Raw genomic sequence first — 20,163 nt, 5'->3', positions numbered from 1 at the left:
AAAAAGTGTATATTTGGTTATTTATTAGTTATGCCCTCCAAAAACAAATTTTATGAAAATTTACCTAACTTTATCCTATATGTATGAATCATATATTTGATCGCTTTTCGAAATTAATATTACAACACATGATTTAATGGTTATACTTCTCACCATGATAGGTGACAAGTTTCTGTTACCTATTAGCAACAAATTTTTAACTATTCACAGCTTCCATTTATTAAGGACTGGTCTAATATGTGCAATACATACAATATTTATGTATTCAAGATTACTCTTAAGTATGCGTATACATATTATAAAAATATTTGTTGTATTTTGTTGTGTATACGTAGTGGTGGTATATTGTCTTCATGTCTTACATAGAAGCTTAAAACTTTACGCAAATAAATCACAAACATATCGTTTGTCTTAGTATGTTGAGTTTTTTTGTTCTTGCATCATATCATTCTTTTTTTATATTTTTAATACCAAAGTAGATATAAGATGGAAATTTGTATAATATTTAAACATAAACACATACAAAGTATTTTGTATCTAGCTTTATATGTCTGTATCTGTATCAGTGCATGTGTTTGTGAGTGTGTAAGTAAAACCTGTCTGTTTTTTCTATTTTAACAAAACCAAAAGTTCTTAACGTTTTCCTTTGTGTGTAAGTAGTGAAACAAATTAAGTTGGTGAAAAGGATAATAGGGAGAGCTTGGGTTGTGTGAGTTTTGTTCTACTGCTACTATTTGTTTTCTATTCATGTAGTTGTTTCTTTTTTATATTGTTAATGTTGTTATACAGTAGCATGTGAGTAGTATGTAGATTTAATGTTTCGCATATTTAGATGTTTCTATTACAAATAACGAGTTGATTGGTAGTAAAGTGTTGGCAGGTATAAAAATGTAATTTTGTTACAATATACCACCCAAACTATATGTACATGTATGTGTCTACACTTTTTGGCATGTATGTATATGTTACTTTCATTTATACATATGCAAACAAAGAAATGAAAATGGATATGGTAGTTGGTGAAGATGAAAACAACAGCAACAATAACTAGAAGAAATTTAATTTGTTTGTAACATCAATTTGTCGCTGTCTTCTGTCTTCTATGTTGCTGTTATTTGCTGTGGTTTACAAGCACCTGCTGTTAAAATTCTATTTCCATTTTTCCCTCACCATTTGATATATTTTCTTCTACATTCCCTTTTGCATTCCGACACCTTGGTGTATGTTGCGTTTGTGGTGAAACATATTCTATTCCATTCTATTTAGAAATTTACAAATTTATACCTTTATCTGTTATGGCTGTTGCTTAAACACTGGCAATACCTGGCTGCATGTTACTTTTGGTTTCGTTGGTTGGTTGGCTTTACAACCATCTTATGGGTTCCTTTACTTACACCGTAAAATAAAAACAAGCATATAACTTTTATAAGTTAAACTTAAAATAAGGAAGTATCCTGTAATTGTAAAAGTTTAAGAATCATCATACAAATAAACTGAAATTTAATTATTTTGAGCCTCGATGATTGGGCTTTGAAAAATCTTTTGTAAACTTTAAAATCTGTTCTGATTACTATAATTTTTCAGTGTATTAAATTTGATATGGCTTTAAAATCCTACTAGAATGTTTAAGTTTATTGCAAACCGCGAATTTCTCTCTGTGAAGGTGTTTCATGTTTAATTATTTAACATGATGATTGAATGCTTTTGCTGAAAATTATAAATCAACAAGACATTTGTATACATCTGAGAAATGTAAATACATTTTATAAACTTGTTGTTCCTACTTAATTCATAAATATTTAAGATTATTTAAATTAAATTTTATAAAAATAAAACAAATTTGCCAAAATTTATATACATATAAATACATTTTATAAACATGTTGTTCCTACTTAAGTCATAAATATTTAAGACTATTTAAAACAAAATTTTTCAATAATAAAATAAATTTGGCAAAATCTTAAATGCCAAAGAATATCTAGTTTTAAAAAAATTAAATCTAACGCTATATTTTTCACACTAAAATAAGATATTATAAGGCCATAAAAGAAAATTCATTGCAATATTATTAACAGCCAGATAATTGAAGTAAATTGAAAAAAAGATCAACCAAAAGCAGTCAATAAAATACAGACGCACAACTGACACTAATCAAAATTGCAGTTTTTCCTCCGAAAAATTTAATATGGACAAACACCAACAAAAAACAGAAACCGGAAAATAAATCGAAAATATCGGTAAACAAACTACACACAGAAATGACACGAAAATAGTGAGTGGCTAAAGCAGTTTTGTGCAGTTAAAGACTCGGAAGTAGTAAAAAAGACGACAACAGAAAAAAATTGGCCATCAATGCCTGAAGTGACAAAAGAATAGGAAAAAAAAATAACAGAAACTAAAATATGTACGAGTTCAATATACAATAACACAATAAATGGTTGCTGTTAGTGTGTTTGTGTAAAAATTAAATAAAGCTATTCGGCAGTTCGAAAGACTCTTACAAATATGGAATTTCCTCCATTATAAAAACTATCAATGGCTACTTCTCGTAGGTGTTATAACTCATATATAAAACAGCTACAAAATCTAAACTTTTAATGTAACTGACTTTACATTGTAAGGTGCTGAACAGAAGAAAAAGATACTGCACTCACTGATCTGGTAAATTAAAGCGAAACATCCTTTTACAACATGATTCCTTAGCAAAACTAAATTTACGATTGAGTTTTCTCAGTATTGCAAAAAATAATTCATTACAAAATTACCTTAATATAACGTATGACATTTGAAATAATCCTGTTTCAAAAGGAGTACATGGATTCCTTGTAAACTACTGGTTTCCTAAAGTTTGTATAGATATGTGTGTATATATACACATACATACATATATAGAATGAGATGCACTTGAGTACAGGTAAAACTGTCGTTGAAGCAATAAAACCAACAACGACAACAAAAACTGTAAACAAGCAAAACAATTATAAGTAGATTTTTATTGAAATGTAAGTGAGCAAAATGTTTGAAAAAAAATTGAAGCCGAGTATGTATATACATATATATAGAGGAAGGAAATGTCATTGAGCAAGTATTTCCGTTTCCGATGTTTGTGTTTTTTAACTTTACTTCACTGCGCCATTATTACTGGCTCTGAAGCACCTTTAGCTGTTATTGTTGTTTATAACATCTATAGTTTTGTAGCTCTATAGCAAATAATATAAATTCTCAATTACTATAACATCAACACACCCCTACAAACATATATAACGAAACCACAGCGTAAAAAAGGACTATAATCAATATGAAATTTAAACACCAGTAGAAAGGTAAATAATTGCATGGCATATGGGCATGTTGAGCAAATTTGAAATATTTAATAAATTTTTAAATACACAAAAAAACCCACTGGAAACAGGGTAATTTTTTATGACTATTTTATTCCAACATAAAATGAATAGCCTACAAATTAACATATAAATAACATAGGTATATATTAAAATTAATAGTTGGCTAACAGATTTTTTATAGATTTAAAATAACAATTATAAATATATTTTCAATTATTTGCTTTTTTTATAAACCAGAATTGTGTGATGCAAAAATTATCCATTTATATATATACATATTATTAAAAAATTAATTTTAAAATTAATAATGTGTCAGAACAAAACAATCTACAAAGAGCCGCATGAACAGTAAATCGTGTGCAAATATCAAAACGATTCTGTGGTTTTCTTCCTTTTTTTATTTAGAAAAAAATTTTAATTGTGAATAAAATAAAACAATTGTGGCAGTTTTATGAATAGTAAAAGACACACACACATAGTTTTAAATACATATTGTGTATAGAACCACAAAGGAAGTAGCATTTTATATTTTCTATTTATTTCACTTTATTTACATTTTTCATTTTAGAAAAATAGAACCTTTTCACACTAAATTAATTTTATATTTATATTTTTAAATATGTAGTTTATGTTTTTCCGTCATTTAAGATGAAGTAAAAAACGGAAAATCAATGTAATGAAAGGAGCACTTCATTGCGTTTTCAGGGAAACCCAATAAATAGTTATCGGAGAATGCTTTGTTAGATTCGAAGAAATACTAATATGCCACTGTAGGCGTGTTTTGTGCTTCTTTAATTGGGAAAAAATTGGGGGAGAAACTTCACTGCGTTTTTAAGGAAACCTAATTAATAGTTACCGTAGAATACTCAGTAGGATTCGATGAAATAATCATGGCCACCTTAGGTGTGTTTTTTTTGTGCTTTTTTACTTGAAAATATTGGGTAGAAAACTTCATTGCGTTTTCAGGGAAATCTAATTAATAGTAATCGGAGAATGCTTAATTGGATTCAAAGAAATAACCATAGGCCGCTATAGTCTTGTTATGTGTTTCATTACTTAAAAAATATTGGAGTTTTATTATGGTATTGCACTATTCGACACATGTTTGATTAGACATGGACGAGATGATTCGTGATTCTGTTCTTTAAAAAAAAAAATTACTGTTAATGCGATTTTTCGAGCGTTTTTTATACAAAAAGAAATTTTAAATAATTAGAATCTGGAAGGGCTTAAACCACAAGCCTACTGTATCAAATAGACGCCCTAGACAATTGTACTATAACAGAACATAATTACTTCACTCTTCACTAGTAATTACCAATACAGATAACTGAAAAAATGTGGTTGGTAATAACCACAAGTTGCTATGTAATGTGTGAAATAACCACTGGCCTTAAGCTTTTTAGCTGGAACTTTTCTTTTTAAGGCAATCGAATATTGGGTTACAAAAAATAATATAGACAAGTTACTCGAATGAAAAAACACTTTCGAATAGACACAAAGTCATCCATACTTACTGACGTAGACGTATAAATTGTTGCAAATAAATTGCAATACAAATTCAATGAAACGCAGTCATTTATATAATTGTTCAAGTTGCTGATGTTTCATTTATGTTAGCTGGTTTGGTTGATAGGGTATACTGCTGCTGCTGCCTTATGATAATGCAATAATAATGTATAGTATACTTAAATATAATACTCGTATTAAAACGGTAGCACTTGAGTGTTTTTCTTTGATTAGGGTTGCCATTGTAAAAAACCGTTCTGTTCCGTTCGTTTGCATATAAAATTCAGTTTGATTGTCCTTATTTTGCAAGTGTATGAAATGTATTTTATTGTTGTTTCAGTTTTCTTCACTCCTACTTTCATTTAATTACATTCATTTTTCGAAATTATATTCAATAGCATTTTAAAACAAAAAGTATAATGACAACAACATCATCTACAACTATTCAGCTTTGCTCTATTCTATTAGATTCAAATTCTATGAATTCAAAATTTTCAAAGAATTATTTCGTTAAAAATGTTTGTGATTGTAACTGTATATACTCCCAACATTCGTTTGTTTGTTTTTTTTATTTGTATTGCATCGTTTGTATATGTGTGTTGACTACATTTCTAAATGTTGCCAAGGATATTCATTCAATGAGTTCCAGCAATCGCTTTCTAGCTTGTTGAATTGTTCAATGTTCCAATGATGATGTTGTTGATGACGATGATGTTGCCTTTGCCGTTGTTGCTTTCTAAGGGTGTTTTCAAAGAAAAACTAAAATTTCATTAACTCGTCCGTTGAGCCAAAGAAAATAATTATATTTATTTTTTCTTAAAGTTCATTTCTTCTATTTTTATTTTGCTTACACATTTTGCTGTTGCATTTGTTCTTGCTGTTGTTGATGTATAATCGTTCTAAAAGTAATTTTATTCTTTCTAAGACTAGATCTGCTAGCTTTGTATACATTAGGTTGGTTGATATAATTTTACTAAGTATTTTTGATTTGTACAAATAGTTAAAAAAAAGTAAACCTGTATTTTTATTATAAGGTCCACATATGGAACTTTTTCTTCATTAATTCCTATACATGTAATAGAAATTGATTCTGCAGTGATTTTAAACATTTTTTATTAATTTATTATTTTCAGTTATGCCACTTTTCCTAATGATTTATTTATAATTTTTTTCAATTTAAATAAAATCTAAAAATTACAAAAAAATACACCCTTAATAAATAAGTCTTCGCCATCATTAAATGTAATGGATATAAAACTGGTGGAAATAAAATTGTTTTAAAAGAAATATAAAAATAAAATAAAGGGAAAACGATGCGGTTTTATAATTAATGCATTTACTTTCGATTCTCAATTGCAAATAGCAGCAATTTTATAACTGAAAACACTGACACACTCATACAATCTCTCTACTCATTTAGTCCTCAGCCACTCATACTTTTATAACTTAAAGTACATTATTTTCATTTCCGTTTTCACAGTCATCTTTGTAGAGCGGTGAGTGTGAATATGTATGAGTCCATATACTTAATTAAAGATGTGCTAGCTGTTTGCTAGTGTTAGCCTCTGGTTCCGAGGTTGTTTTGAATGAAGGTGGTTGTAGGAAACTTTCTATAATTATTGCAGTAGTCTGTGATTGTTTAATAATATTTATTAAAATCTTATGAAATTTAATATTATTTTAAATTTAATTTGTTTAATTTGCAAAATTTTCTTTTATTCTTTTTAGTTAATGCTCGCACATTGCCGCATCCACGTCATAATAATACTGCAAATATAATGGATCATAGAGCACGCGATGATCAAATGTTAATTAATAAAGCAGTTTATATTCCGTCCCCTTCGCCAGCGCCACCACCAGATGGCTCATACTATAATATGAATAGCGACAGATATTTATCGTATCCACCAATGGTAAGTACTTAAATTACATTTATACTATATCTATACATTGCAATACATACTTAAAATACACATACATACTTACAGCAAAATTCAATGTAATGCTCTTTAATTTAATTAATTTTTAAACATAAATAGTTTCATTAACTCTATCAAAAAGATTTCAACACATACATAATTCAATATACTTGCACAATGTTTGTGCATACTGACATACATACACATTTAAATTTTTATAATGACTAAAAACTTAATGGTTTTTATATTGACTGCAGAAATATTTGTACTCTTTTATACTCATACAAAATGAACTTTCATCAGCAATCCTAATTAAAATTTAATTAAGAAAAATTATTAATAAAATAATATATTAATTTTATGATAAATTTAATAAATTTTAAATACTTTAAATACTTTCATAAATAGCTTATTTATATTTATATTAAATAAAATCGACTTTCCTTTTCCAAATTATCAGCAACTAAAATAGCCGCTTTTCACAACATCTACATTATCATTTTTACTTACCACATTCACTTACAAATCACTATTTAAATAAGTACTTACAAATAAGGAATTAACACACCACTACTTAGTTATTTTTTTGTGCGTCCAACAATTGTCACTCACATAAAAAGGTATTTTCCTTCCATGTGTGTAAAAACCGTCCTAGGTTGCGAAGCAACACAATGTTCTTACGTATCTGATTATATGTAAGCCATTATAAAACTACTTAAAAGTAATGCAGATGGTAAATAGTAGCCATTATCGAGCTTTTGCTGTGTAGTTGGACTATGAGCATAATTAACGATAATATTTTCTTACTTTATTATTTACCTAGATTCAATTCTTTCACTAGCTACATGTATACATACAATTGAAACTAATTATTATTACACTCTCTTATTAAGTAAACTTTTATTTCGTTTAATTTAACTAATTAAAAGTTTAAGAAAAAATACTTTCCTGTTCATTTTTTTCATTTTCTTTTAATGCAATAAAAACTTTTAATGTCTATCAAATATTTGTGTAAAACATTTATTTATTTGCTGCAATTTTTCTCGAAAAAAATATGCTCCCATCATTTCTGTATTTTTCTTACAGAATTTTTTTTCCATTTAAGATTCCTCTTTTATTAAAAGTATTTTTTATTCAATTTATTGTTAATCATGGTTTTGGATTATATTGCACAATTAGTTAAGTTTTGTTTTCTTACTTCTTAAACCTCCCAGAACTTCTTCTGCCTTATACTCAGTATCCTCAAATAGTTTAGTTTTATATTTTATCTTGTAGTTTTTAAAATTAAACTAAAAATATTAAATTTTTCTTTATTTTTTATTTCCGTTTTTTTTTTAATTTCTACTATGCTTGTTGCCCACATTTTTTTTAATTTTATCTTAAAACTCTATGTATATATGTTGCTTCAACATCATTCGTGCCACGTAATGAGGGTGAACTATTGCAAACTTTTGGCATAAATTAAATTCCGTTTTATTTCTATATAATTTTATTAATTTCAACTTGCAATGACGATAGCATTGGTATATATATATATACCCAATATAATGTATGTATATGAATTGCATCTTTTTATAAATAAAATTATACATACATTAGACCTTGAGAAAAATAGATTTCAGTGGAATTTGGATAACAAAGTTTAATAGTAATTAAAAATAATCTTTATGTAATGACTACACTGAAAATAATCAATGCCTAATATATACGAAAATATGTTTCGTAATATAAACGAAATATTACATCATATCTAATATATTTTTAATAATATCAAAAAAAGTCTTAAAGGAGGATGTATCAAGAAGCTTTGTGGGACTCTCTCACCCATATTTCGAATTTAGCTTTCATAGCATAACCTTATAGGTGAAAAGTAATTTGGCTATGTGATAATGTATTCTCGCTAATGATCACTAGCATTAGTCAGAAATTAAGATGCTTACGAACAGCTTAAGTTGAATATAATATTTTAAGGTAAATGTTCGACCCATGATGTGCCACTAACATCAGCGGCATAAACCTATCCCTACTCCAGTAACATGATTTAGGAAGATGTAGAAACACAAATATGTATTTAAAGATTTTGCGACTAAACCTATAAGAAAACTCTATGTTTTAAATGCATTTAAGTGTTTGTGAAGTGACATTTTTTCACAACTGTGAAATTAAAATTAATTTCATTAATATAAAATACACATAATTAATTTGAGTAGTTTTTTTTTATTTGCCCTTCATCTTTCTTGCAACTTGTCCTTGATGCTGTTGATTGTTTTAATTAAAACGAAAACTTATAAATTTTTTGATGTAAAATAAATAAATGAACTAAGTATGTATAACAAAATAAACGCCATTAATGAATAAATATAAGGAAAATTTAAATAACAAAATTGCTTTAAAATATTTTATGATGAAAGTCAATTGAAGCATGGATGCGAATAAGGGCGTAAAGACCACCTTTTCAAAATCGCGTTTTTTCGCATAATTATATTAAACTAACCTTTTTACATCTATTCATAAAAAAAATAAATTGAAAAATATAAATTTTTCGCTAATATAGATAGTTTTAAAAGCACGATTTTTAAATACTATTTATTTTTTTGGGTAAAAAATATTAGCAATTTAATGTATTTTTCTGTAAAAAATCGTATAAATTTTAATTCTAATTGCACCAAATTTGCAGAATGGTTGGAAAACATTTCAAATTTATTAATTTTTTAATTATATTGCAAAAAAGATTATTATTGAATGAATTATTTAAGTACGAAAGTGTGGACAAGAAGAAGGGCGTATATCCATAACTATAGTTATATTTTAAAAAAATTATTATATCTTGTTATTTTAGGATTATTTTAGTTAAAGAGGTCCTATCCAATTTGATAATGAACTAACATACTAATGTGGTTCGCTGATTTTGACAATAACGCAACAAGGTGCGATTTAAAGATTTTTCTAAGAAAAATTTTTCTAAGTACAATTTTTACTATGCTATTGTTATTATACTATTTTTATATGCATATTACTATAATTGATTGATTAATATACCAAAAAAATCTGAAAACCGCTTATAGCAAACAATTTTTTAAATATATAGAAAAATTTAACTGCTCCAGGCTTCATTTATTTATATATACTTTCAACTAAAATACATAGATATATGCCCTTATTCCATTTTAGCAAAATTTCAAGTATTAATTTTGGCAAGTTGTGACTCGAATTTTTTACTGAGTTTTAGCACAGGGATAGATGTGAGTTATATTTATGCATATATGTAGGAAAAAATGCCGATTTTAAAGTTTTATGATGTTTTTATCGTCTCCTGTAAAATTTCCCAAATGGTTTATACGCCCTTATTCGGCTCCATGCTTCAATTGATGATAATAAATTATTTAAAACTAAAAAGGAGTAGTAAATATGTCTTTGGATTCTTATTTATATAATTTAATTTGACTTTTTGTTTTTTGATTACATGTTAATAAATTTTTGTAAGATTGTATAAGTAAAAATAAAAAGACTTTAGATTGATTTTAAATTAAGTAATTTTCTTTCTTTAATTGACTATTAAATATTTGCTAAATATATTTCAATTTGCCAATCAATTTAAGTCAATGTCAAATTTCAATTAAACGACTACTATCCGAGATAATATCAATGGAAATTTAAATAAGTAAATTGAATAATAACAAAAAAAAACTGTTTCATTATCCTCAATTCTAAATGTTGTTGTTGTATGCAACAATTTTAATACAACACTTTATTGTGAGTTGACAATTAACAGTGAATGATATTTACGTATAAAAGCTTTTTTTCCATCACCTACCCACACTTATGTTACTGAATCAGACTGTAGTATGAAAAGGAACAAGAAATACTAAATCCATTAATCGATCCATAATTGGGTCAACTTCATCAAAATATTATTAAATTCCAAATATGAAATGTTAAGTTTTTAAGAATCGATTTACTTTAGATCTAAGCCTTCTTTAGAAATGTTCGCTGGGTACATTTAGAGTTCAGACATTGTATATGTATGCTTGCTTATTCAAATAAAATACTTCCGCAAAAGGACAGACAAACATTATTGCTCAGAGAGAACACAGCAGTAATTCAGTCTTACGTTTATATGTATAAATGTATGTATGAATTTATGCATGCATTTATGCTTACATCAGGATGATAAAAAAGAATTAGCAGGTATATTTTATATCATTTTATCCTTCATTCACTTACCACAAAGACACATATCAGGATCTAGAATATATATATATATATATTTTTTTTCAGTTCCACATTAGTACAATGATCCAAACAAACGTTACAGCGGTATAAAATTATTTTGATGTGTGAATTGAAATTGTTTCCAAAACAAAAAACCCTCTTGCACTCATGCACTTGCTACCAAACACACATATACAAACTATCATTATAGTAGTAGTGTAATATTGACACTAAAAAGTTTTTATTTTCATGTCCTTTCCCTCTTCCCTGCATTTGTTCTTGTTAGCAGTAGTGGAAATAGTATTTCTGAAAAAAATATTGTTAGAAAATTTATGAGCATTAGACAGAAAAAAAGTAAGTGAAAGGGAATAAAGGAAAAGAAGAAATGCAAATGGAAGTAGTGTGTCGTCCTGTACACAACTGCATTCAAACAATTGCACATGTGTCTGTACAAAGCAACATTTAAGTGAAAAATACACATTTCTTTTTCTTATCCATTTTTTGTTTTCGCAGAAAAGTAGTTGAATGAATATGTACATAAAAATGTGTTTGTAATAGTGTAAGTGTGTAACTTGTTTTTTTTTTTCTTATCCTTTTGCTATAAATGTGTAGGTGTGTGTTTTGTATAAATACGAGGTTTTAAATAAACTACATGAAACATGTTGACATATTTTTATTTCATATACTTTCTTATTCATTTTTCCAACAAGAAATGTTATTAAAGAAAAACATATTTTCTTATTATGATTTAGAAAGGGATTAGGAAAGTAAACAGAAATGATGCTATAAGCGTTTGCAACTGCACTTTGTACTCATACATACATATTTTCTTAATGTATTTACAAATAATGTATGACAACATGGGTGACGTGGTTACTGGATTTTGTTGCTACTGGATTCAATGTACTTAGGCTGAGTAGGAGTGTCATTTAACGAGAAAGGGAGGTTATTTCAGAAGATTGTCTCTAATTTACTAAATAGGAATATACTTTTAAAAACATTTTTTTGTTGAATTTTAATTCATCATATCAGTCACTTACTAACATGTAAGAGTCTTTCTATCAGAGCCTTCTAACTCTACAAATATTGACGGCAAAAGAACGACTGCGGACCAACAAACACGATATCCAAGTTCGTATTCTATGGCGGTTTTCTTTATGTATAAAACTAACAGCTATTTGAAATGGCTTATTTAAGTATTTATGTGTAAGCAAGAGTGGTTAGTTCTTACCTCCAATGTCATCGCTGTGTTCAAATGATAAGTTAAAAGTCCAATGTATAAGTGATTTAATGATCTTTTTAATATTTAAAATCTGATTTTAGGCAAATTTAATAGAACGGGCAGACGTATGTGTATTCTTATTTGATTTCAAAAGAATAATATATTTTCAAAAACTACTGTCTTATACAAAAACTAATTTCTTAATATTATAATTCTTAATGTAATGTTAGGTATTTATTACTTTAATATGTCTACTTCATTTTCTTTCCCTATTCTATTTACACTTTCAAAGTGAAATTTAAACAAAAGAAAACTCTTAAAGTTCCTTTCATGACTAACAAAGCAAACAAGTCTAATTAACATAATAAAGCTTTTGTTGCAGGAGTTTTTTTTTCTTTATCCCACTAAGAATAAAGTTTTACTTAATACTAAATATTAAAAGTATTTCAGGAATTTTATAGTTTTAATCTGTGTTGCAACACAGTAAACATTTTCATTAGTTTGGAAAGTGAGTGAAAATCATAAATGGATAGAAACTAGTCATAGGCAATAATAGCTTAAGTCTTTTAAAGTTTTTTAGATTACATTTGTATAAAAACTTAACATAAATGTACAACTCTGATATTTTATATGAGTTTGGCAATTTCTACAATTTGTCAAAATACACGAAAATATGCAAATTGAAATTTCTACCATTTTTTTTTTATTTGCGGCCTTGTTTTGAAGAACACGTTCACATTTTTTATCATTTGCAGTTTATTCATTTATGTATATTCATTTATACGAGTGTACGTTTGTAAATTATTTAAAAATGAAAAATCTATGCAAAAAATTCGAATACATTTACAGGATATTGTAAATGCAGAATAAATAATTCCATTAAATGTTAAAAACTCTGAAATGACAAATCTACATACAACTAAAATTGAAATGAACAAAACAAAAAAACATTCATTCGTGATCATAAACTGTGACTATGTATGTGTGTACGTTTGAAAATTTAATTTATTAGAAACATAAAATTGTTTTTGCCATCAACGAAATAAAAAGGTCATACAATACACATACATATATATATAAACTCATACCACTACATAGACATAAAAACATTCACAATAATTTTTCAAAAACTTCACATACTTTTAGGAATATACGTACAAATACACTTTTTAACTTGAACCCGAAAATACTCATATAAAGGCAAGATTTAAAGGAATGTGCTTATTATTTAAACATTTTACATTTATAACTTTGCTCCCAAAGGACACTGGAATTTCTTTAAACAGAATATTAACAAATTATTTTTTTTTTTACATTTAACTTATCTTTCGTTAATATAAAATTAAAAAACTTATTTTCAGGAACATTTAACTCCTTTACATTACCACATTTGTCGAGTTGTACTGTTTTTTATTATGAACTAAAAAATAAAACTAGCGGATGACACTGTCATATTTTAAACTCAAATACACATTGCAATTTGTTGAAATAAATATATTTAGTCATAAATTACGTTTCACAACATGAAGTACTTTAAAACCAAAAGGTATTAACTGGGTTTTTTTATTATTAATAATAAAAAACAAACAAACTTTTAAATAAGTGCAATTTTTATTTATGACCATCGTTTAGCAAAGGCTTTGTTTAGTTAATGCCAATTCGAACAGAAATCAATATAAAACACTTCAACAATTTTATAAAATATTTTCAACCAAATTCATTTTCATTTATTATTTTTTAATCGTTTTTTTGTGGTATATTAAAACTTAGTTGATTTTTTCACTAAGTTAGGTTTGGTCAACAGAAAATATATGAATAAAAATAGAAAATTTTAAACAATTTTTTTTAATGAAATATTTATTAACGAATGGAAATAATCTAGAGAATATAGAGAAAAATGTAATAAAAATTCAATTTGCCAAAAAGAGTATAGCTATTTATATATGAGAACTTATATATTTATACTACTATAGTAACGGTATTATGCGTTTGTGCTTAAGTTGTCAACACCCAAAAATATTGTTTTTATATATCTTACAATATCTTAAAGCTTAGTTTTATTTAATCATCATTTGATCCTAAACCACATACAAGGTCCCTTGCAGATGATCACTTGATGATCGAAATTACAATATGGATAGTCTAGAGTTGAGTAATAGTGGCCTCCGGTAGGCCCGATAGAGGCCTTGGAGTATTTCTTCGGATTTGAGATATATATCCTCCCTTTAGTTTAATTAACTAGCATAACATTTTTAACAAATTCTTGAATTTGTTTTAAGACAAATGACAAATTACTGCAACTGTGTTCTTGATATGAAGTTATCGCCAAATTTGATTACAATAAATCGTTAACAATATCACCCATATTTTCAACCAAAATTCATTAATCATGATTCGGAAATCACCTCCATTTACATTTTTGTAGAAACTACGGTGTATTTTGGTTGCATTTTTGTAGAAATTATGATGTCGTTAAAAAGAAATACTAACTCTCTTTCTCTCTTACAAATAAGTTCTTAAATAAGCCATTACAAGTAAAGAGATAAAATGAGGCAGTATGTAAATGTCTTTAAAAAGTAAGGTGTTTTTTATATATAAGTCATTACCATTTCTAGGAAACTGTCAGAATAAAAAAAGATTTTAATTGCAACAAGCTGTCAAGTCACCATCTACCATCATTTATTAAAATAGCTGTGATTTAAAAAAATGACTTTCCCTTTCACAAATAAGCCACAGTTTTAAACTTTTTACATATGTACAATGTACATATTCACAAAGTTTTAAAAGATAAAATATATATTTGTTGTTTTATTTTTTGGCTGGCCTGATTGAAGCTAACATGGGTTAGACAAATAATCACACTGCATGATTGACTACAAAGAAAATAATAAGAAGAAGGATAATAATAAAAATTAAATTATAATAAAAAATGAAAAATAAATCCTTTAACATTCATCCCGTTACTTATCACATCAGTCTTGTGCATATGGATGGACCAACATACAAAACTCACAGACACACATACACAATTATATATTTAGTTTATACCAGACGTGTTTATACTCAGATGAATGACATTTTAAATAGGACTGTTCCTGGGTTTTGTCCCAAAAGAACGAAACAGTTGAAAAAAAGGCTGTCGTAATTTTCACCAAATGATGTTTATCAAATAATTCAATTTTAGCTCGATGTTTATATGGGTTTATTTTTTATTCTATTTTTTACACATTTTTTTGTAATGAAAGAAAACCTCATCAGCACCAAAAACAACATTAAAAAACAAGAAACTCGGAGAACAATTTCTATGTGTCTGAGTTTTTATTGTTCTGTTCCTTTGGTGGGTTTACTAACTCTAGTAAGATATATATATATGTATGTCCATATCTATGAATGTGTAGAAATGTTTGCATGAGCGCTACGTAGTATTTATTCTTATGTTTATAAAATATAAATAGTCTACATGAATTTTATAACAAAAGGTTCAAAATTCTAAACCGCAATGGATTTGACCAACAAAAAAAAAACCCTAAATATAAAATTGAATTTTTTATTCACTCATCTTTTTCTTTTAACAATTCATTTTTTTACTTTCGTTTTGTATTTTTTGTAGAATTTACAACAAAAGGATTGATATGATGAGTTTTTGTATTTTATTTCTACTATTTTATTTATAACTTGTATGTTTATGGATTTTTTTCTTGGTACTTTTATTGTGGTAAAATTTAATAAATTAAAAACTTGTAGGTTGTTGTATTGTTCTAAATACAATAAATTTTATACATACATATGTACATAAGTGGATCTTGTTGAGATCTTTGGACAATCATACATAACTCGATTATTACACTATTCAGATGCTGTATTCTGTTGATTTTGGAGAACATCGACTGTTTGAGACTAACTGGGTTGGGCTTGTAGCTTTAGACAACAACATATTTTTTCCAAATCACAATCGGTGTTGTTTCGTAGTATATCGTACTATTTTTTGAAACCAAAACAAAATAAAATAATAAATTAATTCCGATATACTACGATACAACGATACACATCGTATGTGAGTTTGGCAAATATTTTAAATTAAAAAAATTAAATAATTCCAATTGACAAGTTAAAAATTACGAAAATTTCTAAAAAAAAGCGAAAATGAAATGCTTTCCTTAATCAGATCAAAATTACGATTTTTTTTAATGGCCTCTGGTTGGCTAGTGGTTAGTGTTCTAGTCTGGTAGACCGGAGGTGGTGGGTTCGATTCCCATCTGTGGCACTGGTTAAGGAGCGCACAACAGGCCCGATAGAGGCCTTGGTGTAATTCTTCGGATTTGATGTGTATACATCTTCCTTTGAAACTAACTAACTATTATAAATTATTAGTCTAGTAATAGCTTACAAGTAATATATTACTTTTCAGCATTGACATATTGTTTTCGTACTTTATTTTTAATAAATTTCGAAAATAACGACGTGAAATTTTTTTTCCTGTGTTACTTTTGAAATCTTTAACATGCAAATTTAGGGCAAAATCATACATATGTATGTATAAATATGTATGGTATGTATGTACTTAAATAAGTATTTACTTAAATATTTTGTTATTTAAAAATTTTACTAAATTTCTTGGAAGTGCTTATATGTTTTTTACTTGAAAAAAATATTTTTATTATTTCAAATATATTCATCTCGCAGTCTATTTATTCAAACAAAAAAATATTCTTTATTTCATATTTAGTTCGAAAATATCTAATATTAAAAGATTTTTTCTTTTTCACAAATAATATTAAAAGAGTTCAAATATTTACAGTACATATTTCTTTTGTAATCATTATAATGTACATGTAAAAATTCTTTAATTATTTAAATATGTATATTCAACTAAAGAAGTTCATATATTAATAAATAAATTACACCGATGTTCCTCACTTTAGATTTGCAATACTGAAGCATTTTATTGTGCATTTTGTTAAATATTGAATATTTAAATAAAACTTAAATTTTTTAAAAATTTAAGAAACGCGCAAAACATTTACATAAGAAATTGCATTATTTGTCTTGCTTGTGCAATGTTTCTTTATTTTATTTTTTATTTTTTTTTATTTATTTGTCATTTTATAAAAGTCGCGTAAAATATGTACCATTAAATTGTACAGTAAGACGAAACAAAACAGTGACAGTCAAATATTAAAAATGATATTTGTATAAAAGTTACAAATCGAGTCAGTGTCAAAACCAGTCAAGACTGAAGATACCACCAAAAGGGAAAAACGCCTGAGAAGGAAAAAAAGTACATGAAACCCCAACATTGACAATAATCGACGATTCCAGTCACGCTTGGTGACAGCAGCAAAAAAAAGAAAAAGAAAAGGAAAGCACAAACAGCAACAACAAAATTGTAATAGTAACGGAATAATAACAACAACATCAGCAATTTTAGCAGTAACAACATTTGTATATAGTAGCAACATTAGCATATGCTTTACCACTAGGAATACTGCGAGCATTCGAACGAATTTGTTGCTGCTGGTGCAGTCAGGAAAACAAGTGAAAAATTATGCAACATTTGTTAAGCATAGAGTTGCTTTCTTTCATGAATTGTCTGCCTGCCTGCTAGTGAAACAACCGCGCCTTCCGTTTCCGTTGTAATAAGAAAAATTGAGAGGGGAGATGAGAATTTCATTTTACACCGATGTGCACTTAGTATTCATTTATGTCATATGTCGAAATATAAGTTTTTGGACTAAAATAAATTTTAGACAAATAAATGAAATTTGTGAATATTAGTTTTAAAATTGCAATTATGTATGTTCTGGTTTTCAAAATATTTCAAATTCACATGAAATAGAGATTTCACACAAAATTAAAAATTGTATGTTCCTGTTTTTACTTGGTTTCAAAGTTTTAAAACAGTTTAACAACTATTAAAGAAAATTTTGTCAACACACGTAATCGAAATAATATCCCGAACAAAATTATATACAAATTTTTAAAAATAATAAAAAAATGATGGAGCATTTTTCTATGGTGTTGATTTTATATCCAATTTTCTACTACTTAAAATGATTTTATTTTCATTAAAAAATATTATATTTAAACAAACTAATATAAGAAGTTTTAGCTTTTGACATTTTATTTTACTCATAAGCGATTTTTCGTAATAAAAATGTAGATTCGTTTAGCTTTCACCTAACTACTGTTATGTGAAAAGTTTCCGAATTTTTTTCTTCGGAAGTGAAATCGAGATTACCAAGGATATGTGAAATCGATAGTTTTAACATTTGGTTTTGTATTCTAGAGGAGTGGCATATAATGTGGTCAACACTAAGACCTGTAAGAATCCTACGATAATATATAGTAAGTCGAATAAATATCCTTTTAGCTTTCGCATCATCTACCACGTCATCATCCGACTTGGACCATACGGTATATGCACAACCTTCAATCAGTTTATCGGATCAAGATAATCGTCTCTTATTGGAAACTCTATCATATCTGTAAAATCGAAGTCCTATATAATAATAATATGATATAAAATTTCGTAAAAAAAGTTAAGTTTAGTTTAAAATTTTTATGTATTTGATTCGCGAATGCTGGACAAAAAAGTCTTTTGTCTAATTCCTTACATAAGTAAGAGTGAATCATGTTCACCATATCTGAATGTAGCCCCCAGTTCTTTCCTATAAGGTTTTTTACTTAAAATTTAAAATTTTTGAGTTATTACAATTTGGCATTAAAAGAGTGTTATATAAATGTAAATAAAATACAATTTATAGATGCTTGATTTTCTTATATAAATTTGTGTAAGTTGCAAGTTAACTACTTTCAATGATATATTTACTGTTGTGTATAAATTATTTTTACACTCCGATATTAAACATTAGTTGGTCCTTTGAATACTACACAAGATTACAAAAGATTGATAAGTTCGGGATCTAGCCGCTAAAAATAAAATTTTAACATCAATTTAATATGTGAATTTTTAAGACTCGTCAATAATACAAAAAAAAATTTGACACAACTTAGTTATTAGGGTCTCAAAAATCGTTAGTTAAGGATCAGTTCACTACATAGTTTATTTAACAAATGTAAATAAATGTACAGATTAGTGACTGACTACAATTTCCGTTGCTTTTTAAAAATAGCTTTAAACCTTTTTTCTCCACTGTATGGAAAATTTTCAATATACAAAGATTTAAAAAAAATAACAAACACATATACAAAAATACTTAATACCCTGTCGAGTACATACTATTTAAGTACACACAACTTTAACAGGGAACAGCTGCTGCAGCATTAAAACAATTGAGTTGAACTGAAACCCATTCAAAAAGCCGCAGTCTATGTTCTTTTGAAATGTTGCATTTTATTTCCTTTTAAGCCCATGTGTTTGTCGTGTTGCCTATGTCACTCACTCACTCACTCACTCGCTCACTCTTCACTCACTTTATTAATATTGCAACTTTTTCAACTATTTATTGTAGAAAAACAACTCTGAACTTTAAACGATGTGCTCGAGTTTATTACCAAGATTTTGTTGTTGCAGGAGCAACAATATTGACGTTGTGAAGTGAATGCAAAGAAAAATGAAAACGGGGTGTAACTCCAAAGCAAACTAATAAGAAATTTTCAAACAAATCCCAATAACTATGATCTGCAAAAAAAATTATATACATATATGTATATAAAATTCTTTTAAAACTATTAACAAACAAGAAACAAAGATGATGTGCAGTTGTTGCTAGTTAAATTAAATCCTATGTTCCAACTTTGCAATCATAGAGCAATTTAATTTAACAGCTGGTGTTATTATTGTTGACGCACGCAGAATAAACGAATTTAAAATAAATATGTCTGTATATTGTTGTCATAGAAAAAATCCTTAAAACATAGACTTATTATACATGTATGTTTATCACTCATCAAAACGTACTTTCAATTAATAACAATAGTAAAATGTTGACAATAG

The 20,163-nt window shown here is 27.0% G+C and overlaps 1 protein-coding gene across 1 annotated transcript in view; it reads left to right on the top strand.

The window, feature by feature from the left end:
• LOC124420503 overlaps nt 1-20,163 on the top strand; it is a 61,317-nt gene that overhangs the window by 29,785 nt on the left and 11,369 nt on the right. The window contains exon 3 of the mRNA XM_046953471.1: nt 6,582-6,766. Within this exon, the coding sequence (XP_046809427.1) occupies nt 6,582-6,766 (185 nt within the window). The remainder of the gene's footprint in view (nt 1-6,581; nt 6,767-20,163) is intronic.

The sequence above is a fragment of the Lucilia cuprina genome, chromosome 6, assembly GCF_022045245.1.
Source record: "Lucilia cuprina isolate Lc7/37 chromosome 6, ASM2204524v1, whole genome shotgun sequence".
Lineage (NCBI taxonomy): Eukaryota > Metazoa > Arthropoda > Insecta > Diptera > Calliphoridae > Lucilia > Lucilia cuprina.
Note: the sequence above shows the minus strand (reverse complement) of the source record. Positions and strands in the feature narration are given on the sequence as shown.